We start from the raw sequence: 25,252 nt of genomic DNA, 5'->3' as shown, positions 1-25,252 counted from the left end.
TTGTTTTCCTTTTCGTCTTGACTGGTTTCGATCTTGCGACATTTTGGCAATTTGTTGGTAATGTGATATATACCCTAAAATATGAATATATTATTTGACAATTTAATAGTTTAGAAAATAAGACATATACGTATCTTACAGTGCTAGATTCATTAGGCTATAAACATAAAATACTAAATTACATACATCTTTTTTTTGTTGCACATAGTTCTGCTTAATTTATTTATTTAGATATGGCATATTAAAGAGTAAGTTATGCATCGAGAATTTCCACATACTTTGGACTATCTCAACATACTTTGGACCATCTCAAAGCACTTTTTAATTTCAGTCCCAAATACACATCCATTGAAAAGTAGTATAGAAATAAGATATATTACAGGCATATAAAAACACCATAATGACAAGACATCATTACAAACGTATAGGATATATTACAGACATAAAAACACCATAATAAGAAAGGTAGTAGTATATATTACAGACATAAAAACACCATAATAAGAAAGGTAGCTGGTAGTATCCATTGGTATAATTACTTAAACAACACAAACATCACAATGAAACAAAAACTATAGAACCGATAGACACATTAACATATGTGAATAATGTTTAGCCATAGTAGTCCTCTAAGAACTATTAGTACTTATAGCCATCACACTCAAACCACGGTTGCTAGGTACGCCCATCTATTCTCAAGAAATCTATTAACGAAACGGAGGTCCATAGATCCTGTGATCACCGATCCTCGCACGCCTGCATGTCCGAATAGGAGTGTTTCAATTAATATTTGATGAAATTGTATATATTTCTTAATTTATTAGTTAGAATATTTGTGCATGTATTGACTTGGGTTAAATACTCACTTTGCAGTGTACGTGTAGCGCAATGACTTGGGTTAAATTTCAAAGTTGTATGCTCTGAAGTCTCCAAGCACCCTGTTTTGAAAATTTGTTGTTAATGAAATAACTCAACAAGTATAATGTTTAAGTATGCCTTGATTAATAAGAAACCAATTACCGCGTCTCTTGTTATTTTGAAGCATAGTTAATAAGACTATGTCATTGTTAGCATTAGCCAATGACCAGCTACGCGCATGTCGGGTCAAATGGTGGGACCAAACCCCAACAACAATCAAGTTGCACCTTTAAAAAAAAACTTATAGTTATTTTTCTGATGCATCTTTTTGTACAATACAAAATTACTAACATAACTCAAAGGTACCTTGTGTCCATGAGTGTAACCTCTCTATGGAGGCTACAACCAATATACTCAATTGGAGCCCAATGCACAACTACTCCAGCTATGTCTGCACCATTATTCTTGGTCAGATTTTTTTGTGTAAAATAAATTTTTCTTTGTTTTTTTATAAGTCTAAAATGGAAAGCTTGAAACTTACCTACAAAAATCTTATTAGGACGGCGATACACTTCAGGGAATGGCATAAGGTGCTTTGGGTAGGGAGGAAACTGAATAGGCATGGTATACGGCTCAATCCTAGTGTGATTGTTCAAGACACACTCATATCGATGTCCAATATTCCGAAATTGCAATGCCTCCTCCCAGTTAGGATCGAATCTCACTTCATGTAGGGTATAAACACATCCTTCAGCGAGTAAAGTATTGAATCTTTCAACGTTGTTGTTCGATGCAATTGCTTCCATTTTGGACCCCTTTCAAATTTAATAACAACCAATGTTATGTAGTGATGAAAATATATTATAACACTGAATCAATTAATACAAGCGACTTACACAGGTATCCATGAGGATATAGTGTTGGCTATCACGATAACGAGGCTGGACTGGGAATTTGACATCTATCATAACAACGACACTCCATGATTTCTCCAAGTCCAAAATTTCAATGTCATCGAATAATTTGAATCTGTATCATAAAATTATATTTAGCTTTATTTCTTAACAATTTATTTAGTTTAAATTTGACCCGTGAATTTGAACTCACCTAGAAACCACTGGGCGATGGGAAAAGTCTGCGCAAGTTCTCTTTCGGGTAACATTAACTGGCGCCATTGAGCTAGATGTACAAGTTGATGACTCTGGAAAGTGAAAAGGTGTTAAAATATATTTAGTTGCAAGCAAAGTCTCCACGTCTCTCTAAAAAAACAACTGACACATATTGTACATATGCTCACACATTGTAGAGAAGATTGTCATACATTAAATTTGCAAATATGCTGCATTTTTTATCAGCAAGGTTGTTGGATCAATCGTATGTACATTTCATACGTTAGCTAATATATAATGATAGCATGTTCCAGTTTCACATTTCTGCCATGGTTTCACATTTCTGACACACACCTGAGCAATGCTTTCCATAACAATTTATGACTTTGATCTTATGCGAGTAATTAGTAGAGAATTTTTTTTCTTTAAGATGGTTTAGAAGTATGCCTGACTGCCTGAGATGGTTTATTCACACTCACAATCGAACAACCTGCTGATGTATTCCCCCACCCTATTGGCCATTGTAGCTCCTCACTCTATTGGCCATTTTGGTTCCTCACTCTAATCAAAATTCCCTACACTAATAGTAAATGTCACGTTAATTTGATTCCTTTGTCCTCTTTCCCACAACAAAACTTCCTTTTCAGGTTTTTTTTTCTGAGCAATATAATTTTGCTACCTATTGTGCCAAAAAAATGTTATCCCTTCACACAAAAAGATGTTCTGGTTTTATGTGGTAACCAAACTAGTCAGCCATGGCCTCACACTGATGTGATGCACAACAACTATGCGGTACGTACAAAAGCAAATCCTGTAACTGCCATGAGATTCGCAGTGTAAATATGCCAAATAAAAGAAGATAAGGAGCCCATCTGGTTGAAAATCAGTAGAAACGCCGGTAGAAGTTCAGCGTCACCAGAACAGAATTGTTGATAGCAAGTTCATGGAGCCATTCACTACTTTTTTATCAGAAATTGTGAGTTTTTCAAGGAATAAAGTTCTCATGAGATAATTTGCTAAAGGACCTTAGAAATAGACAGGTGCGCTAAGATTAAGGGAAAAATTAATTGAACCAGAGGAGGGAGTCATGACAGTTTGCTGCCTCCAGTATTGAAAAGATAAGTAGCTTCAATAATTGTTTGTACGTACACATTTCACAAGTTCAACTCTTTGAATACAAATATTTTGCACATCTATTATTCAATTTCCGTAGCCAACTGATTTGGCATCATTGTTGCAGAATTCAAAGCATGAAAACCAAACACCAAACCATTGGAGACTTGTGGCAAAAAGAGAGAAAAAAAAGGATGCTACCATATGAATCGGATCGTGGTAGAATTGATTGAAAACATAAACCAACAATTTGCAAGTTGCATCTGAATTTTGGTGATTCATCAAATATGGTTTGCTTTCTCTAGAGTTGGTAGCGTATTACTCTTACAAGTTGCTTTAGTACTCTTCACATATCCAGAACAACTACGTATTCAAATGGGGAAAATACACTGGACAAGCAAGTAATAAAACCAAAACTACTCTGGAACAACTAAATTTTAATTTTTCTTTCCAATTTCTTTACATGATATTTTTATTTCTTGGTTAGTAAACAAAACAAGAACGGGCATGCAAAATTAAAGTATTTGCAATTTCTTTCTGTAAGAAACTAATTGTTTTACTATGCCAGTAAATCAAACAACATTGCTAGGACGCATATGCCGAGTTGTCGACTATTGCATTTAACTTATCAGCATTGAGACTATGAAATAATCTGGTCTATAGGTTGTATTGTCTATACTAAAAAACCATTAATAATATTAAATTCTACACTTACGGGTGTTTGGGTTAGGGGGACTTTCTTTTTTTTTCCTTTTTTTTTGGAATTTAGGTCCCTTTTTTTTTCCTTTTTTTTGGAATTTAGGTCCCCACACCCTCTCCGTAGCACTCTCATACCCACACCCACCCTTTTTATATCTAGTTCTCTTTTCCACTCAGTCATTTATGTACTTGCCCTCAAGTTTAGTATTGGCACTTTTTATGCACGTTGAGACAAATTTGTTTTCTTGTGGCACGCCAAACAAAACAAAATTTGTGGATACTCTTAACAAAAGCTACCTGTGATATTCATCGAATGAAACATACTGTGATCATAAAATTGGAAGGAAAAATAAGCATCCATCATCCAAATCAGGCAAGAAATCCAGCCATATAACTATGCTAAAGAGGCAGATATATCATTCAAATATTGCTCCTTAGTAAATCTGGAAATCAGATTTATGTTACAAATGTAGTGGTAATAACACTGAAAGCTAATTTAGGGCACCAGCATTTATATGGCAAATGTAGTGATAATAACACTGAAATTTTAAGGCACCAGCATTCATACACAAAATTTATAGCTGAAAAAATATGGAATAGCTCATGGTAAAGGGAAACATACTCTAAAGAAGTTCAGTCCTCCATAGTAGATCTCAAGCTGCACACAAGGTTTATTCTGCGGGAGGAGAAACAAGATAGAGCCAATTATAAATGGTGAAAAGAAAACACAAGCTGGCAACTTCAAATCTGAATTAAATTAGAGCACCATGGTTCATAGCCATTTTTACATTCAAAACAAAATTCACTGGAGGAACAGATCCAAAATTTCTAAAAGTTTAACTGGTTTGCTCATTCTTTAATGAATACAAGAAAAATATAATATAACTATAACTGAGCATCATAGTCCAATAGCCATTTTTATTCATCACCCTATTGACAATCGAATTAAAAGTTGGCACCTTATCCATTGAAAACATCATGAGTTCACTATGCAGCAAAAGAAACTATAATAGAACCGATTGGTTTCATAGTTAAAGACAACACAACAAGACATTGCATTTCTTTTCCAGATTCAGATTTCATTATCGTAGTTTATAAGATCACAAACTTCTCTATTGGTTTAGTTACTTTCAGTTGTCGGTTCAATCCACAAAAAAGATGCTATTATAAATGGTGATGAAGAGTTACTAATTTTGGCCAATCATCACCTCAAGTTAGAGCCAGTTGTAAATGGTGAAAAGAAAATACAAGGGTGATTATTTTCAAACTAACAATTCGTTGCTAGTTTGCCCACCCAATCAGTGTTTGAATTTCTCTCATCTGAAATAGGAGTAGCTCCGATGGGAGCGAAGAGGTGGAACCACCGAATTGGGGAGGATGCACCGATGGCCGATGGGGTGGTGAAGAGGTGGGGGAGCTGGCAGAGAAATGGCAGTGGGGCGAAACCCACATGCTGTGAAGCGGACAGGGATGGAGCAGCGACGGGTGGTGGGCTGTTGGCATTTTTAATTTGATGTTTGAGGTGTTTGTTTACTTCTTTGTTATCACCGGTGCTGGATTAATTCATAGGCATTTATCTGAGAAGGGTTCGCTGCCACCATCCAGAGGTAGCAAGGCTCGCCAATCGGTATTGAAGGAGGTGCATTTGATGCGTGCCCCTTAGGGGAAGGCGAAAGCCGTGATGCCTAGGAGAAGCACCTCCAGCAAGGCCGGTGCGAGGATGGCAAGTTGTCCTTTCCAATGTTTCATGGTTGAGCAGCTTGCATAATTTCTTAGATCCTGTAGTGCACTATGTGTCATGACAATCTTTTTTGCAGGTACAAATGTTACTTTGCGATCATGTTCGTAATCGGAGTCCATGAGTCAATTATCTAAAACCAAAGTTGTATTCAGACATAGTTTTTGTTTTCCTGAAGAAGCTTGTGTTTAACAGACTCATGATCTTTTGTTTTCCATGACTATTTTTGTTGGCTTCAGATATAGACTCAGTGTTTGGTAGAAAGACTACATTCGGTCTTGGAAAGGCAGTGAGGTTCTAGATACACTAAGTAGTAGCATGTCAAGTTAGAGAGCCTGAAGCATTTGAAGGACACGGTTTGGTTATATTGGATTTTTTAGGCATCGAACAGCATTTGGTTTGTCTACTTAATTGATGTCCGTAACCTTATGTATCCACTAAATTTGGTTTATGAAAATTTGGTTTATGAAGTTCATATTCTATCCAACATACCTCCTTATCTTTTGATAGCGAAGTGCATTACTTCCACTTTTCAATTTGAGTGGATGCAAAGAAAAATAAACCATCTTAATCCATATAGTTTAGGAGTACAATTGTGGTCATCTTTTGATCAGTTTGTTTGCATCATGTGCAAAATAAAATAATTTGGTGTAATATTTGGGAAGTTTGGTGTAAGATTTGAAAACAGTTGCAACGCATAAGCACCTTACATAGATTACCAGTTGATACATAGATTTCCAGGTTCATTTTTTGCTTGGTTCCTAAAACCCAAAAGAGAGCTAGCTGAAACCACAAGAAAACAAAATATCTCTATATTCTGGGCTCAATGATGTGGTGCAAATCTTACTGGAATGTAGGAAGTCTAGTGTATTGCTTGTTCCTGTTTCTAACATTTCTGTCATTTTTGTTTTGCAGAATGTTCAAGCTGTTAATGTTGTTATCAATTTTGATTTCCCCAAGAACTCTGAAACATATCTTCACAGGGTAGGGCATTCAGTAAATTGTGCAAAAAATGCATGCCATTTATCAAATTAATGGCTTATCCTAATTGATATTTAGGAACATTATACTGATTGCATTTTAATTTACTAATTCAATTAACTCTCTCTCTATCTGGCTTATAGATCTGGGAGATTTGTAAACAAGGACATATAAACCATATTATCAATAAAATCAGCACATTATCCTTTCTCGCAAAGCAAAACATGACGCTAGGGTTTTCAGTAGGGAATTTAGACACGAATTCAGTAAATTGGCTTGATTTGAGGATTTCCAAAAGGATAAGCAGATACATCTAAAACAAAACGTGCTAATCAGTAGTGTAGGGACTTTTCAGTATGGACTTTTGATCATTGAGACTGAAAGCGTGCTAATCATACAGAAGGGGGGAAATGAAGGAGCAAGCAATCGTACCAATCACAGAGAGGCGTGTAAGAAATCGTTCCCTACCCTTCTCCTCTCCTCCTCCTCAGCGACGGCTAGTAGCAGAGGCGATATAGGTGTTAGATTGCAAACAGGTCTAGCAGAATGGAAGGAGCGGGCAAACCGCGTGCTAATCATACAGAAGGGTTTTCAGTAGGGAATTTAGACACGAATTCAGTAAATTGGCTTGATTTGAGGATTTCCAAAAGGATAAGCAGATACATCTAAAACAAAACGTGCTAATCAGTAGTGTAGGGACTTTTCAGTATGGACTTTTGATCATTGAGACTGAAAGCGTGCTAATCATACAGAAGGGGGGAAATGAAGGAGCAAGCAATCGTACCAATCACAGAGAGGCGTGTAAGAAATCGTTCCCTACCCTTCTCCTCTCCTCCTCCTCGGCGACGGCTAGTAGCAAAGGCGATATAGGTGTTAGATTGCAAACAGGTCTAGCAGAATGGAAGGAGCGGGCAAACCGCGTGCTAATCATACAGAAGGGGGGAAACGAAGAAGCAAGCAATCGTACCAAACACAGAGAGGCGTGGAAGAAATCGTTCGCTACTCTTCTTCTCTCCTCCTCCTCGGCGACGGCTAGTAGCAGAGGCGATATAGGTGTTAGCAGAATGGAAGGTGTATAGCAGAATGGAAGGAGCGGGCAAACCTTTTTGTATTGCATATGGTTCGGCGGTTGCCACTCAGACGAGCAGTTGCTTAGGAGCTGGAGACGTGCTTTGTACATGGCGGCGGTTATTGACCATACGAACATCTCCTTGCTTTGGACCGCCCCGTCATTGAGCACCACCAGCGAAATACAGCTTTGCGAGAGGGAGAAGGAGGGCCGGGATCGAAATCGCGGCGGCCAAATCGCGGCGGCTCTGGCGTGGGAGAGCGCAGCGGCCATGGCGTTGGAGAGCGCGGCGGCCATGGCGCGTAGACGACGCAGGCGGTGTGCGTGGGAGATGCAACCAGAAGGGGACGCGGGAGAGGTGCGTGGGAGCTGCAGAGCAGGCGGAGCGATTTCGGCGCGACCGTGGGATGGCCGGCGGCTAGCTGCGGCGCGAGGAGGTCGGTAGCTCAGGTGTGCTAGGGCTCAGGGGAATGCAGCTTGGCGATAAGGTTGGGCCCGATGGCCGTTTATCTTTTTTGGGCCGACGCACGGTTTGGGCCGACGCACGACGAAAGTGCTGGTTTAAAGGAGTAGAGACTTTTCACGCGGCAGGACATAGGACTTTGTGGGGGTGTGGACGTGCGCGGGAGGGTACGGGAGTGTGGAGGCATGGGACACGGGTTCACACAAGAGATACGGTTGTGTGGGACGGCTAGACGACAAATCACTCACGACGATAGAAAATTAGTAAACATTTTAAATATGAGAGAAATACTTTTGCAGTAAGCTTCTTTAAAAATCTCTTACTTATTACACCAACAGTGGAGACGATGAAGTTGACAATAGACTCACACCTCGGGATGGTCAGATGGACTCTAGTGACGCAGACCTCGTGCTACCTCAACGGCCACGCCTTTGCAACCCGGGCACGTGAGCATGAATTCGGCGTGATGAGTTACGATGCTCAGATATTAGGTAAAAATTTAAAATTAGATATTATATATGAGCGTATTTATCAAAATAGATAATATGTAAGGCTAATTTAGTATCCGTATTCGGCACACGATATAGCCTATATTCAGCATACCATGTGCCGAATATGGGCTACAGTGTTGTATTCCACACACCATGTATCAAAAATGCTTTTTCAGTGTCGTCGCGTCGTGGTCGATTCCTACTTTTGCTTTGACTTTATTTCTTCGGCTTTTGCTTTATTCCTTTGGCTGGCTTTGTGGTTTTGTTTGCTACAGACGCTTGCTTTTTCTTTTGCCCATCAGGCGCTTGCATGCGAACTATAAAAAGGCTCGATTAGCAGCAACCGAGCATCAGCGTAGCCCAGCAGCAGCGCAGCAAGGAGTAGTAGTGCAAGGAGAAGAAGATAGCAACATTCGGCGATTAACAACAGCTGAGCAGCCAAGACGAGTATCAACACTAGGAGGGGACTGCTTTCCGTAATAGTAAGTACTTAGATTATGTATGTAATTAATATTTAGATTAGTAAATATAATTAGAGTAAGTATATTGTTTATTCCGTTCACATACATTGGTTAAATGGTATTAAGTTGATAAATTAGAGTACCTAAAGTATTTGCATAATTTTATTAATGAATTTGATTAGTCGGTGTAATGAATTTGATAAATTAGAGCACATAATTAGAGTATTTACGTAATATAATCAGAATTATTAGTGTTGTATGATTAATCAGATTAATTAGTTTAATTGAATTAATATGATTAATTAGCTTACTCACTTCGAGCACTTCAGCAGACTAGCTAAATTTCACTCCACATATGCATGAGGACAGGTGGTAGAGAAATGCATACGTAGGCAGAGCAAGCATGTGGGAAAGTAAGTAGGTCATCAACGCAGAGGGATCGGAACCCTCTTTGAGACTACATGAGGACGAGAGGGTCTCACTTGTTGTTCACGTTACGTGGTCTAGTGCTCATGAGGCACAATCACGAGAGGCACCTTTGTATGCGGAGCATTATGTGCCACGTTCGTGTGCTGAAGCTGAGGAGTTCACGGAGGACTTTAAATTAGAAAAGAATTTCAAATTTTGTTGAAAGTTGGTAATTATATAAAATAACAACACACCAGCAAATAATTTTAAATTTTGTTGAAAGTTGCTAATTATATGAAATGCTATCACACAAGCATCATATGACAGTTAAATTAGCAAATATTTCAAATTTGATTGAAAGTTGCAAATTATATGAAATAATAATATACCGATATCAAATGACAGAATCAAACCGCAGCCAGACACGATCATATTTGGTAATTACATGAAATAACAACATGCGCAAAAGAAAGCAACATACATATTTTGGCAGGAAATGCCATTTTCAGCACACGGTGTGCCGAATACAGCACTGCAGCCCGTATTCGACACACCGGTCCATATTCGGCATACGGTGTGTCGAATACGGGCTACAGTGTTGTATTCGGCGCACCGTATGCCGAAAATAACTTTTTCAGTACGCGGTGTCGAATACGAATGCTAAATTAGTAAATACGTCTATATATTGTCTATTTTGGTAAATACGCTCATATATATTGTCTAATTTTAGATTTTTTTTCGAGATATTGAAACTCCCCCCACGTGGAAAACGCCGAGAAAAGGGTCTAATTTTACGAATAGGTTTTCCGAGGGTCTAAATGTAAAAAATATTTTACAAAAGAGCTAAATTATTAAAAAAAAAATCACACCTCACGCGGGAATATAGTTATCGAGGAGAGGGCACCACGCCACCACCAGTCAGCCACCGTGACTTGCTTGAGTCGGAGTGGGGGGCCACAGGAAATTCAGACGCGGCCACGTGGTAGTCCGACCTCGACTGGACAGACGACAGGATAGCCGAAACCGGATCGGAAGCGCTACTTCGACTCCGATTTGGAAATAGAGAAAAGCTCCTCTCCGGAGGCAATAAAAAGCCCTGATCTCTCACGTCAGGCACCTGTGGCTTCCCATCATAAGTCGAGCGAGCCTCTCTCACGACACGAGCGCCCGCCTGCTACTGCTGCGCGCTGCGTCCGAGCGCGGTTAAGGCTGACCAAGGCGCCGCCATGGCGGCCATCTCCGCGGAAGAGAAGGCGCGCACTCTGGAGCAATGCGAGTGTTATCTGGACGCGGCGATAGAGCGCCTGAACAACCTGCGGTTGGATGATCCCAAGCCGGACGGCGAAGGCCCTTCTCCTGACGGCAATGGCGTCCAGCTCGCCGGCGCCCCTGCTCCTGCACAGACCACCGCCGCTGTCGCCTCGGCAGCAGAGACCAACCTTCCGGTTCCATCAGGCGGCTGTGGCGACAACCGCACCAAATGGGTCGAGGAACTCATCCAACAGATTACTAGCGCAGATGACGTGCACGACGCCAGGGCCCGCGCCGCTAGGCTGCTGGAGTCCTTGGAGCGCTCGGTCGCCGCAGAGCGTGACGTCGCCGTCTGGCAGAGCGGCGTCCTGAAGAAGGCGGTCCTCTTGCAGCACCGGCTGCACAAGGCGCAGGAGGAGGAGAACCGGGAGCTCCAGCGCCAGGTCGCGGCGTGCCAGGAGCGGGTGAGGAGGCTCGAGTATGACAACTACGCCCTGTCCGCGCACATCAGGCAGGCGCAGCCGAAGGGGGGCTCCATGTCCGGGAGGTTCCACCCGGAGGTTTTCTGAACATGGCAAGGAACCTAATTACAATCCGAGATGTCTGTTTGTATGAAAAAAAAAGAGAGTGACTTTATCACTACAGCATATGATCGATTCACTGGAGAGTTACAAAAAATGAGATGGTAAACAACATCGAATTAAGCAATGCCATTCTCACTACAACAAGAGTGATCATGATATGTACCGTATTGAATTATTGGTGACTTTATACAACACGCTGGCCATGAGACTGTTACGTAGTTTTTTTCCCAGATCGCTTCTTAAAAATCTAAACATGCGAAAATAAATTAGGAATCTGATTTCCTCCCAAAAAAATATCTGATAGTGAGGTTACTCACCCAGTGTTACTCACCCAGTTGATAAAATCACAGAATCAGAAGATGTTTGCATTGCCACACTGTACTTACCAACAAACACTGAACGAGCGAAGACAAATAACAATCAGCACGGCAATAACTGACAATCAGTTACCTAAAAAAAAGACACAGACAATCAGTGATCACCAACTTCAAGAGAGTTAATGCAAGATACTACTCAGCGATCGGCATATATCATTATCCAGCAAGGAGAAAGAACTGGAAGAGTACCATCACCGTCGTAAATACTCATTCAGAATCAAAGAGATGGATCTAATACTTTATTCCTGGTCGAATAGGCGTGTTCTCAGCCTGGCCATGTCATTCTTTTTTTTTAATCGTTGGATCGTTAATTAGCGGCTCCGGTTGTTTGGCTCGGTTGAGCGTTTGCGCTGCTTCTCGCACCTGTCCAGCGCTACGCCCCGCGCGTGCTGATTTTGGCGAGCGCCTTTAGTGCGGTACACGTGCCTGCTCTTCATTGGTTAGCCAATGTTTGTGGTGGTTGCGCTGTCCGTAGGGAAGGGTAAATGCTCATCGAGCATTGGAGGCTCTGGCGTCGGTCTTCACTGCTTTGCTCTTTGGTTTCCTCATTTTTGTCGTGAGCTCAGCGCAGCGTTGTGTTCTTGCTTGCTTCGGTGAGATCCAGTGTTTGCATTGTTTATTTTGCCTGTCCTTCTCGCTCCGCTCCCTCTTCGGTTGGTCAGATCTGGTGTCCCCATCGTTTTGTTTTGCCTGTTCTCCCCTCACCGTGCCCTCCCCTCCCTCCCCGGTTGCTTCCTTGGGGGCTGCTTAGGTCTGCTTGCTCTGATTTGGTGTGGGTGGTTTTCCTGTTTTTTGGGGGTTCAGATTTCGGGATACAGGTGTTTTTGTGGTGGAGATACTTCTTTCGGTATTTGATTATTGCTTGAATGGTGTGGTTCTTCTTATGGTGTGCCTGGTCTTTGCGTTCGTGCGGATGGGGATTTGGTATGTGGAGGTGTCTCTTTGTTTTTGCGCTTTTTGTCTGGTCTTTGTGTTCATGCGGATAGCGATTTGGTATCTGTAGCTGTCTTTTTCTTTTTGCGCTTTTCGCCTGCGTGTTAATTTTGTTCGTTCTTTCCGGGTTCTTTTTCCCCGTTGGTCCGAGGGGCCCGATGTTTCCGGTTTTGGTGTTGTGTAGTGTTTGCAAAGTTCTGTCCAGGTCGCTTTCATTTTTTGCTTCCTTCGATTTCGGTTCTTAGGTTATCTCTGCGGGTGGTTGTCCCTACCTTTTTTTCAAAAAAAAAACCCAAAGAAAACAGAGGTTCCTTTCTTCGCTGTGACATTTTTTTTATGTGTTTTGCCTCTTCTTTTTTTAGGTGTTGTAGGTTTATAGTGTAGCGCTCGTTTGGCTCTGGCTATGGACATATTGTGTTGCAAATGTAATATTCATTCTCTCACCTCATTGCAGTTATTTATGCTCAATGTTTAAGCTTTTAGTGTTTGGTAAAGGATGGTGCTGTTCGTTGCATACGTGAAAGAAATGTGCTGCTTGTTTACAGATATACTTATTGTTAGATAGCTTGTATTACTTGTGTTACTGTTGGTACTATGAGCTTGTAGCATGGTAAGCTTTATAGAATATGTCTGCCTTTGTTGATTCTTTACACATGAGTAAAGCTACCTAGGATGCGTTGTTCATCTTTCTTAGTGTAATTCTTATATACTTTTTATGATCACGGTTAATGTATTGTGCCTTGGAGTTTGGTTCTTCCAGTGAACCTCATTATTTCGGTATCATTACTTTTGAGTTGGTGGTCACTTTGTTTATTCATGTACATGATTTTTTAATTTGATATTATTTTTAAAAATCCTTGTTATAGCTACGGTTACTTATTATTATTTTGTTCTTATGTGCTGGAGGGCTGCGACGTTCTGCTTCGTGATCGGTTCATTTGCCTATAGACTGTATGGAAGTTTGGTTTACTGGTTTTCTTGCTCATTGTTGAAGGTGGGGTGTCTGGGTTCATCAGGTTATGTGCCTTTATTGAAGGTGAGGTTTTCCATAAATATGATTACTCATTTATTCATTCTATTTTTATATTAGTACATTCTACATGTCTGTAGTTACTTATTTTATTGGAAGAGGGCTGTTAGATGAATGTCAGAGATGTATATCAAGGATTGGTTGTTGCTTGGTTGCTGATGGTTTTCAAATAGAATTATTATTTGATAGTTTATGGTGTTTATATGCCTACTAGAATTATAAGATAATAGTATATTAGGCTCTATAGGATATGTACCTCTTTGTTCATTTCTTGCGTATGAGCGAAATCACACTAGATTGATTGTTATGATCCTTTATGAAAGTGTTTTCTTTTTCTTTTTCTTTTTCTTTTTTTGTTTGTTTTTTGTTACTGCACTATGTCCTGTCCTTTGTTTGCTGGAGCGGAATTCATGTCATGTTGTTGCCATCTATGAATTGGTGGTTGTTTCATTTAGACGTCTACATTTTCCCTTATTTGTAAGTGTCCTTTTATGTTTGGTATATAGATGGTTATTTATTTTTAGACTGATGTGTTTTGCAGGTGTGCGAGTTTCACCTTTATCATTGGTATCATCTGTCTCCAGCTTCTTAGCTCATTGCTGATCTTTATATCTTACGTGTTCAGGCTATCTTTTCGTATTTAAGGTAACGCTTTATATAAGTACTGCTATTTATTTATTGATTACATTTTTTTGTATATTATTATTTCTTGTATTCAATTTGTGTGATACATCGTACATCCTACATGTCTGTAGTTACTTATTTTATTGGAAGAGGGCTGTTAGATGAATGTCAGAGATGTATATCAAGGATTGGTTGTTGCTTGGTTGGTGATGGTTTTCAAATAGAATTGTTATTTGATAGTTTATGGTGTTTATATGCCTACTAGAATTATAAGATAGTAGTATATTAGGCTCTATAGGATATGTACCTCTTTGTTCATTTCTTGCGTATGAGCGAAATCACATTAGATTGATTGTTATGATCCTTTATGAAAGTGTTTTCTTTTTCTTTTTCTTTTTTTTTTGTTTTTTGTTACTGCACTATGTTTTGTTCCTTGTTTGCTGGAGCGGAATTCATGTCGTGTTGTTGTCATCTATGAATTGGTGATTGTTTCATTTAGACGTCTACATTTTCCCTATTTGTAAGTGTCCTTTTATGTTTGGTATATAGATGGTTACTTATTTTTAGACTGATGTGTTTTACAGGTGTGCGAGTTTCACCTTTGTCATTGGTATCATCTGTCTGCAGCTTCTTGGCTCGTTGCTGATCTTTATATCTTACGTGTTCAGGCTATCTTTTCGTATTTAAGGTAACGCTTTATATAAGTACTGTTATTTATTTATTGATTACATTTTTTTGTATATTGTTATTTCTTGTATTCAATTTGTGTGATACATCGTTGCTGATTGTTTGGGGTTTTTTTTTTACTTTTTGTTTTCTATTCTAGGATGTTTGTCGTGGGTGTGTCCTATGTTTCTTTATTACAGGCTGTGGTCAGTCGGTGCCAATCGGTATCTGCTTATTATTTGTGTGAGGTCGCTGATGATGGATCTGTTCTAGCTGGAGTAGAGATAGAATTGCCGCCTTTGCACACAGATGTTACTGGTCGTCGTGTGTTTTTTTGGAATTGTCCTCATATAACTTATATGGCTCCTTATGAGCAGGCAGCATTCCAGGCTATAAGTTACCTGCAAGGTCTTTATGGGTTTTTGGTACTTGATTACAGCTATCAGGCTTTGTTGTACTATAGGAGAGTGGCACACTCGGCTATCCAACTTGCGGCTGGTGCTGTGAGTTGGGCCGGTGTTGTTGATCGATTTGTCTGTTTTCAGGATATGTTTCCTGAGAGTATGAGTGAACCTTGCCAATTTCCCCTTGCCAATATCCTTTCCGGTCGTCCATGGTTCTAAACGTATGCCTTCTTTTTATGCTTGTTCATAGCAGTTTATAAGCATTATTTATCATGTAATCTTTTTCTTGTTTGTTCACATGTCTATTAATAAGATAATTCTTTCGTTTCCTGTCATTGTTCTTTCCTTCGTTAGGCTTTGTTGTAGTAAGTGCTATACCTATGTTTAGCTGCTCTGTGCTTTTATATGTTGTGCATCATTATTGGTGCAGCTTGTTCACTTCTAGATTACTTTAACTATTTTACAATATGTTGTTTATTTGTGCACTTGCTTTATTGTTGTCTGTTTGTTTTTTTTTGCCATTCAAGTTAATAGTCGTTTCAGCAATGCCTCGAGTTTCACGTAGCAACCCAAGTATGTGCGCTGCCTCGTATTTCCTTACTTATGTTTTGTATTATCTTTTTTGGTGCATAAATTCTTATTTATGTCTCTCCCCGCTCCCCCCTGTCTTTGTGTTGTTGGGATCGGGTATAAATAGGACTCGTTACGTATCCATCTTTGCCTCCTGATGTGGCAACAGACAACCGTCATAAGCGTCGAAGGTTAGATAATCATCGGCGATTGAAATTGCAAGGTAGTTTTTGTATAGATTTCATAACGTTAAGGTTGGTTTGATTATCTATTAGGAGTTCTTAATGCGATGAGTTGCCTTGTTTTCTCGATAGGACCAAGTGATGGTTGTGTTGTGACTACCCTATATGCGCGCTTCACACAGGAGTATATAGATTATTTAAAAGGTATAGGCACATACATAGGATTGCCCTTGGCGTTTCTAAATGTCGACATATGGCACTATTTCTTATTATGTTTGCCTGTGTGTTGCTTTCAATACACAGAAACTTATCGCGGGAGGTCATATTTTGGATCTCCAGATTTTCAATGTGATCATTGCCATGCTTTATTCTAGTATATAGAATCTGTACGAGGATCGTCTACTGCCAGGGGACAGGGACCAGTTTATAACCTATGTTGTAAAGGTGGGAAAGTTCAAATTCCACCGTTTAGAGAACGTCCACCCTTTCTACGAGACCTCTTAAAATACGATGACGAACCTCGATGCAAGAAATTTCTGAAATAAATCCGACAATATAATTGTTTATTTGCTTTTAGCTCAATGGGTGCTAGAATAGACAATGCTATAAATAGAGGTCGAGGTCCATACGTATTCCGTATTAATGGACAAATCCATCATCGTATTGGATCTTTGCTTCCAACAGATGGTGAGGCGCCACGGTTCATTGAGCTTTATATCTATGATACTGAAAATGAAGTGACAAATAGGATCCATGCGTTAGATCCAGCTGAAACACTAGATGGTGAGTTAGATAAAGAGATCATCAAAGGTTTGTTACAGATGTTGGATCAATATAATCCTTTAGTGAAAAAATTTAGAATGGCAAGAGATCGATTAAAAGAGTATCCTGACGAAAATTTGGCCATCAGAATCATTGGTGCCCGTGATGGTGACCCCGTGCAATATAACCTCCCAACATGTGATGAACTTGCTTTATTAGTGGTTGCAGATTTCTCGCTTGATACTTTTAAACGTGACATAATAGTTGATTGTCTCGATGGTGGTCTTCGCCAAATATCAGTACTTCATCCTACTCTCATGGCCTTGCAATATCCACTATTATTCCCATATGGTGAACGTGGTTTCCAAGTAGGTGTTCCGTATGTCGGTGCTGATTTGACAAGGTCAAATGCTCAAAATAAAATGACAATGCAAGATTACTACCGTTATTGCTTTCACCATAGAAGAAACCAACCAAATCCCTATCTATGCTGTGGTAGATTATCTTCGCAGGCTAAGGTTGACGCCCGAGCTTGTATTGATGAGAATAGATTACAATGGATTATTGACAATCAGGACAAGCTTAGAGTAGAACAATTCCAAGGAATCGTTGATGCTGTAACAAATGGTTCTATAGATGGCAATGCTGTAGGTAAACGCACGTATCTTCCTGCAAGCCATACCGAAGGTAGACGCTACATGATTCAAAACTTCCATGATGCAGTTGCAATAACTAGAGTCTATGGTGTTACAGATATATTTTTGACATTCACATGTAACCCAAAATGGCCTGAAATTGCTGAAGCCCTTAGATTTGAACGTGGTCAAAAACACACTGATAAGGCCGATATTGTTGTTAGGGTATATCACATGAAATTACAAGAGATGCTTGGAGATATCAAAAGTGATATACCCTTTGGCCCTATTAATGCAGGTGTGTTGCCTGTTCACTTGCTACACTTCTGTCTTTAGTTCCCACCCATTTATTTTGCTTCGTTTTACCATTCTTATTTGGTTTGCTTCTGTTTCCCATGTCTTACCTTTTGTTGGATTTGTTCCCGTTCAGCAGTGCTTCACACTGTTGAATTCCAAAAACGTGGCTTGCCACATGCACATATGCTCTTATGGTTCCGTCACATAGCAGCAATTCCTGCGGCTGAATACATAGATTCTTTCATCAGTGCTGAGATCCCAGATCCAGAAGTTGATCCCCTCGGCTATGCTCTCGTTGCAGAGCATATGATACATGGTCCTTGTGGTGCACAAAACCCAAGTTGTCCCTGTATGAAGAATGCCATTTGCTCTAAAGGCTACCCGAAACCATTTTCTAATTGAAAGTGCCTAGAGGGGGGGGTGAATAGGCTTTTCTGAAAATTAAAACTAAAAACAGCGGATTAAAACTGCCGGATATTCCGGTGAAGGCCGGATACTCCGATATGGTCCGGAGTATCCGGTCTAGTCCGGAGTCTCCGGCCTAAAAGGGATTTTCAGAATAAATGTGAACTAAAGATAACAGCTAGAGTCTAAGGATTACACTAGGTCTACTAGATATCACAAAGCTAGAATAACACTTAATACTAACAAGATTGTCACTAAAGCAATTTAAACGACAAGTTACCAAATTCACACGATAAAGTAAATTGCGCAAATAAGAACACGTGAATTTATCCTGGAGTTCGGCCACCTCACAAAGAAGTGCCTACGTCTCCGTTGAGAAGCTCACAAAGAGCTGGATCTTTTCCAACCCTATCCTCTTCTAGCGACCACCAAGATCAAGCTAGAAATTCTTACTCAATATGAAGATGTTTACAAACTTCCCGAGGCACACCACAAGTTTTGGGTGCTCTTCGGGCGACTCCTTTCCTTCTAGAAGCCCAAAGCTTCAAGAGAGATGATTGCAGTAGATGCTCGATGAAGAACTCAATGCTCAAGTGGCTTGAACCCTCTCCAAACACAAACTCTCAAATTTTTGCAAACTTTGCTCTAACGATGGTTGGAGGGGCTTTGAATGCTCTTAAAGTGCTCAAGAGGTCTCAAGTTTACCAGCCACAGCAAGCTCTAAATGCTATGGAGAGAGGGGGCATTTATAGCACTCTCTCACAGACTAGCCGTTACTGTTTTTGTCAGAGCTTACCGGAGTATCCGGTGTACACCGAAGTCTCCGGTCCTAAATCCAAAAACAGCGTCAGAACGGTCACCAAACGTGTCAGAACTAGCCGTTACAGTTCTGTTGAATTACCGGAGTCTCCGGTCCTGATAGTCTTTCCAAAAAGATTAAGTCCGGAGACTAGCTGGACCCTCCGGCATCTCCAGGTACCGAAGTATCCGGTGAATACTGGTGACTTCGATGTTTCTTTTCTTTTATCAAAAATATTAAATGCTAACCGAAAGTCTCTGCCGGAGTCTACCTCGGAGACTCCGGCTGAACACTGAACATTTTACCAGAGTATCTGGTGAACACCGGAGACTCTGGCCTTTTTTTTTTCAAAAAGAATAAACCGTAACCGAGACTCTCTGCCGGAGGCTACCTCGGAGACTCCGACCGAACACTGAGTACCGGAGTATCCGGTGAACACCGGAGACTCCGGACTCAGTGAAGATTTTAAGAAAGAATTTTGTGTCCGTGAGTGAATGTGTCTCTCAACTGGGTGGTTCTAAAGGATCTCTTGAGCATTGAGACACTAACCAAGTAATCAAATCCATCCTTCTAAAAAAGGTGTCTATCCTAGACTCAATTTCAAAAATAAAAGGAATGTAAACCCTATCTAGTACCCTTCGTTGATTCTTCATTTGTTTCGGTGAGCGTCAAACATCATTTATCTTCACAACTAATGCTTAAACCTGTTCAACACTCGAAAAGCATGTTAGTTCTTTAATCGTTTTGTCATCAATAAGCCAAAACCCACTTAGGGGGCCTAGATGCACTTTCACTAATAAAACTAGAATCGATGACGAGGGCTTTGCTATATACAAACGTTCTGATAATGGGAGGTACATTAAGAAAGGAAATGCCGATTTAGATAACCGATGGGTAGTCCCTTATAACATGACCCTCCTTAAAAAGTTCCAAGCTCACATTAATGTTGAGTATTGTAACAGGACGCATATTTTAAAATATTTGTTCAAATATGTTACAAAGGGCCCTGATTGTGCAAAAGTTTATCTTGAGCGGATACAAAGGGGTCAAGATACACCTGTGGATGCTACAACTAGAGCTGTTGATGAAGTAAAGGAATACTTAAATTGTTGATATATTTGTGAGCAAGATGCGCGTTGGCGTTTATTTGATTATGAAATACATGTACATGTTCCGGCTGTAGAACGATTGCCTGTTCACTTACCTGACGAAAATTGGGTAACTTATAGAGATACCGATAATCTATCTGCAGTTGTAGTGAATGATCGTGTGAAACGAACTATGTTAACAGAGTGGTTTTTAGCTAACCAAAGATACCAACAAGGAAATAGTTTAACTTATTGTGAATATCCTACCTTATTTACATGGGATGAAATAGATAGGGTGTGGAACGAAAGACGCCATGGTTTTAAAATAGGACGGCTATATTTTGTGCACCCCAGTGCTGGAGAACGATACTTTTTAAGAATGTTACTGATGATTGTGAAAGGTGCAAAAAGCTACAAAGACATTAGGACTTATCAAGGAATAGTCTATAATACGTTCAAAGAAACATGTGCAGCTCGTGGTCTTTTAGGAGATGATACTGAGTAGCTTAATGCTTTTAATGAAGCAATTACGTGGGGTTCATCACCTCAGCTTAGACAACTTTTTGTTACTATGTTGTTATTTTGTGATGTCAAAGATGAATTTTCACTCTTTGAAAAAATTTGGTTTTACTTAGGAGAGATATTCAGCGTCGACTCAAAGAAACTTTGAGAAACCCAAATTTTAGCCTCCCTTTGCTTGAACTAAAAGACATGATTCTTGATGAGATATCTATTTTACTTAATAAGCATGAAGCCAATATAAAAGACTATAATTTGCCTACCAAGAGCGAAAAAACTTCACAGTATTTCGCGAATAGACTTATAGATGATGAGATGTCTTACAACTTATCTGAGTTAGAAATGGAATCAGCATCCTTGTGTAGTCGCTTAAATCCAGAACAAATGGAAGCTTTTCAACAAATAGTTAATTGTGCCTCTAATGAAATTCTTGGATTCTTCTTTGTTTCGGGTTTTGGTGGTACTGGAAAAACATTTCTTTGGAATGCGATTATATCATTTTTAAGAGCAAAGGGAAGAATTGTCCTCACTGTAGCGTCTTTCGGTGTCGCAGCTTTGCTCTTACCTGGTGGAAGAACTGCTCATTCCCGGTTTAAAATACCGCTTAATATTGATGATGATATTGTTTGTGACATAAAAAGAGGAACGATGCTAGCTGAGCTAATCCATAAAACCTCATTAGTTATCTGTGATGAAGCTCTAATGACCCATAGGAAATATTTTGAAACTCTAGACAGAACTTTGCGTGATATTATAGGTGGACAGGATCCCAAAGCAGAGCATCTTGTCTTTGGTGGCAAAGTGATTGTACTTGGTGGTGATTTAAGACAAATTCTTCCTGTTATAGAAGGTGGTACTAGATCTCAAATAGTGAATGCTTCAATTACTAATTCTTCATTGTGGTATCATGGCACTGTCTTAAAATTAACAACTAATATGAGGTTGTCAAATTAACAACTAATATGAGGTTGTCTTCACCCGATCTTGATATCATTGTGCAATATGAAATTGCTGAGTTTAGCAAATGGGTACTTGATATTGGGGAAGGAAAAATACCTACTGAAAAACATGATAATGAGTCTGAGCCAACATGGATAGAGATACCTTCTAATTTTTTGCTTCATACAGATGGTGACAAAATTGCTTCTATTATTGCTTCTGTTTACCCAGATTTTAGAGCGTAATTTTCCAATGCATCATATTTGTGTAGACGCGCTATATTAACACCTACAAATGAGGTTGCTGATGAGGTAAACTCATATATTTTGTCCCTTGTTCCAGGTCAAGAAAAACAATACTTAAGTTCTGACACAATTTCCAAATCAACAGATATAGTTGGGGACCCAGACCTACTCTACCCTATCGAGTTCCTTAATTCACTTAAATTTAACAACTTCCCAGAACATGAACTTGTGTTAAAAAAGGGTGTTCCTATCATGTTATTACGTAATCTTAGCCAAACTGAAGGATTATGCAATGGAACACGGCTTATTGTTAAAAACCTCGCTGAGCTTGTCATCGAGGCTATTATTATAACTGGCAAAAATGTTGGCCAAACTGTTTACATACCCAGGATAGTTTTATCTTCAAAAAAAAACAAGATGCCATTTAGTGTTCAACGACGTCAATTTCCTGTTAAAATATGCTATGCTATGACTATAAATAAAAGCCAAGGGCAAACTCTTGACAATGTTGGTGTTTACTTAAAGACTCCTGTTTTCACCCATGCCCAACTTTATGTTGCTGTGTCACGAGTTACATCCAAGAGAGGTCTTACTGTCTTGATTGAAAATGAAGATAGTACATGTGGTTCAAAAACCAAAAACATAGTGTACACTGAAATTTTTGCATCCTTATCATAGATTCTCTACGTAGTTTACATAAAAATATGTATACCTTTGCCTGTAAACATGTAATGCTTTATCGTGATTATTCATGATGTTCTATTTATCACTAATTCCCCTTTGTTAAATAACTGTCTGTCCTTGCATTGCACAACCAGTGGTTTAATCATGTTGGATATGCACTATGTTTCTTACATTATTTGTATACATCTGCTTTCATTATTTTGTCTGCAACAGACCATGTCAACGTTCATGCTTAAAGATATAAACCCACAAGCCAGACATTGGAGCATTTGCACAAGGGTATCAAGGATGTGGGACTATCGTGGAGGAATAGATGATGGTCAAATACGTCATGTCGATCTCGTGCTTGTTGATGCTGAGGTACTAAAAGTTTCACATAACATACTTTGAACCACAATTACTCAATCCTATACTGTTTGTAATCTAAATTCTCTTTGCTCCTCTTTATATGTCCATACTGCAGGGCACTGCAATGTATGTTGAAATTGCAGCTGACAATATTGAGACTAAAAAGTCATTACTTGCAGAAGGAAAAATATATACATTCAGGAGGTTTAGAGTTTTAAAATCTAAGACCACTTATAGACCTGTCGAATCAGAGTTTATGATTGACATCACCTACCATACCTTAATCGAGGAAAACTATGATGCTCCATCCGATTTCCCACTCTATACCTACAGCCTGACAAACTTTGCTGATCTACCTATGCTTGTTGGTGAAACCAAGCGTTTCATCGGTTTGTCCCTCTAATTAGCTTAAGCCCCTACGTATCTTAACCTTAATATGTGTCATCATATGCAGTTATAGCACTATATACTTACTTAATGCCTGCTATTTGACAGATGTAATTGGAATGATCACAGAAATTTCTGAGCTAGCCACCATTCAGCTTCAAAATCAGCAAAGGCCTACACTCCGAAGAACTATTACATTGAAAGATTCAAGGTGCATTACACGATCTTATCTTTATTTGCTTTTCCTCAGTTTTTCCCTCTTAAAATCTGATATACCCATACCTCAAATACATGTGTTTATAAAAATTATTTTCCCATCTGTTTACAGCAACTATGAAATGAAATTAAATTTATGGGGCCAAAGAGCTTCTGAGTTTGATTCCGATCAGATATGCCAGCTCAGCCAAGACCATCCAGTGATTGTCATCTTTGTTGGTATGCTTATGAAATCTTACAAAGGTACGATTCGATTCGAGTTACTTTCAGCTTTATTAATTCTTACAATAACTCTGCTTCTTAGCTGTGAAAAATCACTCCCTGTATGACCAGCAATGTCCTCCCACAAATATAACAACATGGTTTCGTCTTTAACTCTGAATCTTAAAAAATCACTATTTCATCAACATGTTGCATGATAGTGATGTTTTTATTGCAATATTCACAGCACGCAACTTGATATATCATATAATAACCACATTCGCCCACTTGGAGATCATACTTTCGATGTATATTCGTGTCTTTTTTGTATCTGAATATTATTCAGTTGTATGTGTAAACATATTTCTCGTAGAATTGCTGCTTCTCTAATAACAGTTTTGTATATGTTTGCATTTCTTTCTAGAATACTTGTTATTTTCCACATATTATTGGTTACTTTCAGTGATCTGATTTTCCACCATCCCTTTTACTTTAATTACTATGCCTCAAACATATCTTCCGTTGTAAACTCCTGGTGCACGAGAAAAAAAGATAAAAAACGACAGAAAATAAGGATCTCTGGTACTTACTATTTAGCACAATAGTGCACTTGGATTTTTAACAGATATACCAATTGGAAAATGTGAAGCGTAAAAAAAAAATACATACAGGTAATATTAGCTTCCTGTTCTCGCTTTACCTTCGGTATTTATCAAATCAAAGAGCTTCTCAGTTTCAGCATGATCAGATATATGAGCTTACCCAACACTGTACACTCTTTGTTATCTTTATTGGTATGTTTATCAAGCGTTATAAACGTACAATTTACTTCAGATTATTTTCAAGTTTATTAACTCTTATTTGACTCAAGACAAAATTTTACATACGTATTACCCTCTTTTTCTATCTGAATCTTACTCAGTTGTGCTTAAGCATACTTCTCCATATATCCTTTAATAGCAGCCTTCTCCAGATTTGCATTTGTTCTTAACACAAGCATTTTTCCCCATATATCATTGCTCAATTTCACTGCTCTGATTTTTCATGATCCCTTTTACTTTAACTATTCTATCCAAGACATACTTTTCCTTTCGCATTGGTATTGTAAGAGGAGGGGGCCGAGGGCAAGAAAAAAAAAGCATATTTCCTATTCCCTGCTTAAGATAATAGTACACCCAACATTTTAGCAGAAATACCCATCGTCGAATGACATAAGCAATGTAAAAAAAAAGGCTATAATTTTATATCCCTCTTCTCAAATTAGCTTTAGTTACCATCTTTATTTTTACACTTACATTACTTTCTACATATAACATTACTCCAAAATAAATTAAAGCGGATACAGTTACCATTCACTTGCCTAAACCTTTGTCTTATTTTCCAGGTGAACATTCGTGGTGGTATGTGTGAGAAGGTGTACACCGGATCATCCGGTGTTCACAGGAAACGTGGGTGGTTGGGCAATGACTAGATTTGGATCTCAGCTAATAAATATCCCCTCACTTGGTCTCACTTCAATCTTTTGCGAACCTAGAAGAGGCTATACACTGTGTGTTACCATACCCTACCAGCAGCACCTTCGTGGGGTCGCCGACGAGGACTCCAGTAAAACCTTCAGCGACGAAGGGCACCAAAGTACTCCATAGGACTAAGGGAACGTATTCTATGATTGTTTGGATGACGTGGACGGTCCACTAGGGTTTCACAACGAAAATA

The 25,252-nt window shown here is 39.3% G+C and overlaps 3 protein-coding genes across 4 annotated transcripts; all 3 read left to right on the top strand.

The window, feature by feature from the left end:
* Nucleotides 1-10,616: 10,616 nt before the first annotated feature.
* LOC133904818 (uncharacterized) lies at nucleotides 10,617-11,210 on the top strand. The gene has a single exon (XM_062346396.1). It carries the CDS (start codon nucleotides 10,617-10,619, stop codon nucleotides 11,208-11,210), a length of 594 nt encoding a protein of 197 aa, XP_062202380.1.
* A 1,574-nt stretch (nucleotides 11,211-12,784) lies between these two features.
* On the top strand, nucleotides 12,785-21,412 carry LOC133909977 (uncharacterized). 2 transcript variants are annotated; one of them, XR_009908474.1, is made up of 5 exons: nucleotides 12,803-12,960; nucleotides 13,442-13,571; nucleotides 14,107-14,210; nucleotides 14,774-14,877; nucleotides 21,282-21,412. XR_009908474.1 is itself a non-coding variant. In XM_062352502.1 (4 exons), coding segments are annotated over exons 1-4 (309 nt in total). In that variant the 5' UTR covers nucleotides 12,785-12,958; the 3' UTR covers nucleotides 15,129-15,394. The 2 variants fall into 2 exon arrangements, 1 of the variants encoding a protein (XP_062208486.1); XM_062352502.1 differs by lacking the exons at nucleotides 14,107-14,210; nucleotides 21,282-21,412 and adding an exon at nucleotides 15,056-15,394 and having other exon boundaries at nucleotides 12,785-12,960.
* A 1,412-nt stretch (nucleotides 21,413-22,824) lies between these two features.
* LOC133909976 (replication factor A protein 1-like) lies at nucleotides 22,825-24,866 on the top strand. Its single transcript, XM_062352501.1, has 3 exons — nucleotides 22,825-23,121; nucleotides 23,228-23,330; nucleotides 23,448-24,866. The coding sequence occupies exons 1-3, from the start codon at nucleotides 22,833-22,835 to the stop codon at nucleotides 23,662-23,664; spliced, it is 609 nt and encodes a 202-aa protein (XP_062208485.1). The 5' UTR covers nucleotides 22,825-22,832; the 3' UTR covers nucleotides 23,665-24,866.
* Nucleotides 24,867-25,252: the final 386 nt, after the last annotated feature.

Source organism: Phragmites australis, chromosome 2 (assembly GCF_958298935.1).
Source record: "Phragmites australis chromosome 2, lpPhrAust1.1, whole genome shotgun sequence".
Classification (NCBI taxonomy): domain Eukaryota; kingdom Viridiplantae; phylum Streptophyta; class Magnoliopsida; order Poales; family Poaceae; genus Phragmites; species Phragmites australis.
The sequence above is the reverse complement of the archived record's forward strand: the minus strand, read 5'-3'. Positions and strand labels throughout refer to the sequence as shown.

Coding starts and splice junctions, on each gene's coding strand:
- LOC133909976 (XM_062352501.1), top strand. CDS start 22,833: ATGTCCATACTGCAGGGCACTGCAATGTATGTTGAAATTGCAGCTGAC. Junction 23,122..23,227: donor TGAAACCAAGCGTTTCATCG/GTTTGTCCCTCT, acceptor GCTATTTGACAG/ATGTAATTGGAATGATCACA. Junction 23,331..23,447: donor ATTACATTGAAAGATTCAAG/GTGCATTACACG, acceptor ATCTGTTTACAG/CAACTATGAAATGAAATTAA.
- LOC133904818 (XM_062346396.1), top strand. CDS start 10,617: ATGGCGGCCATCTCCGCGGAAGAGAAGGCGCGCACTCTGGAGCAATGC.
- LOC133909977 (XM_062352502.1), top strand. Junction 13,572..14,773: donor GTTATGTGCCTTTATTGAAG/GTGAGGTTTTCC, acceptor TGTGTTTTACAG/GTGTGCGAGTTTCACCTTTG. Junction 14,878..15,055: donor GCTATCTTTTCGTATTTAAG/GTAACGCTTTAT, acceptor TCTTTATTACAG/GCTGTGGTCAGTCGGTGCCA.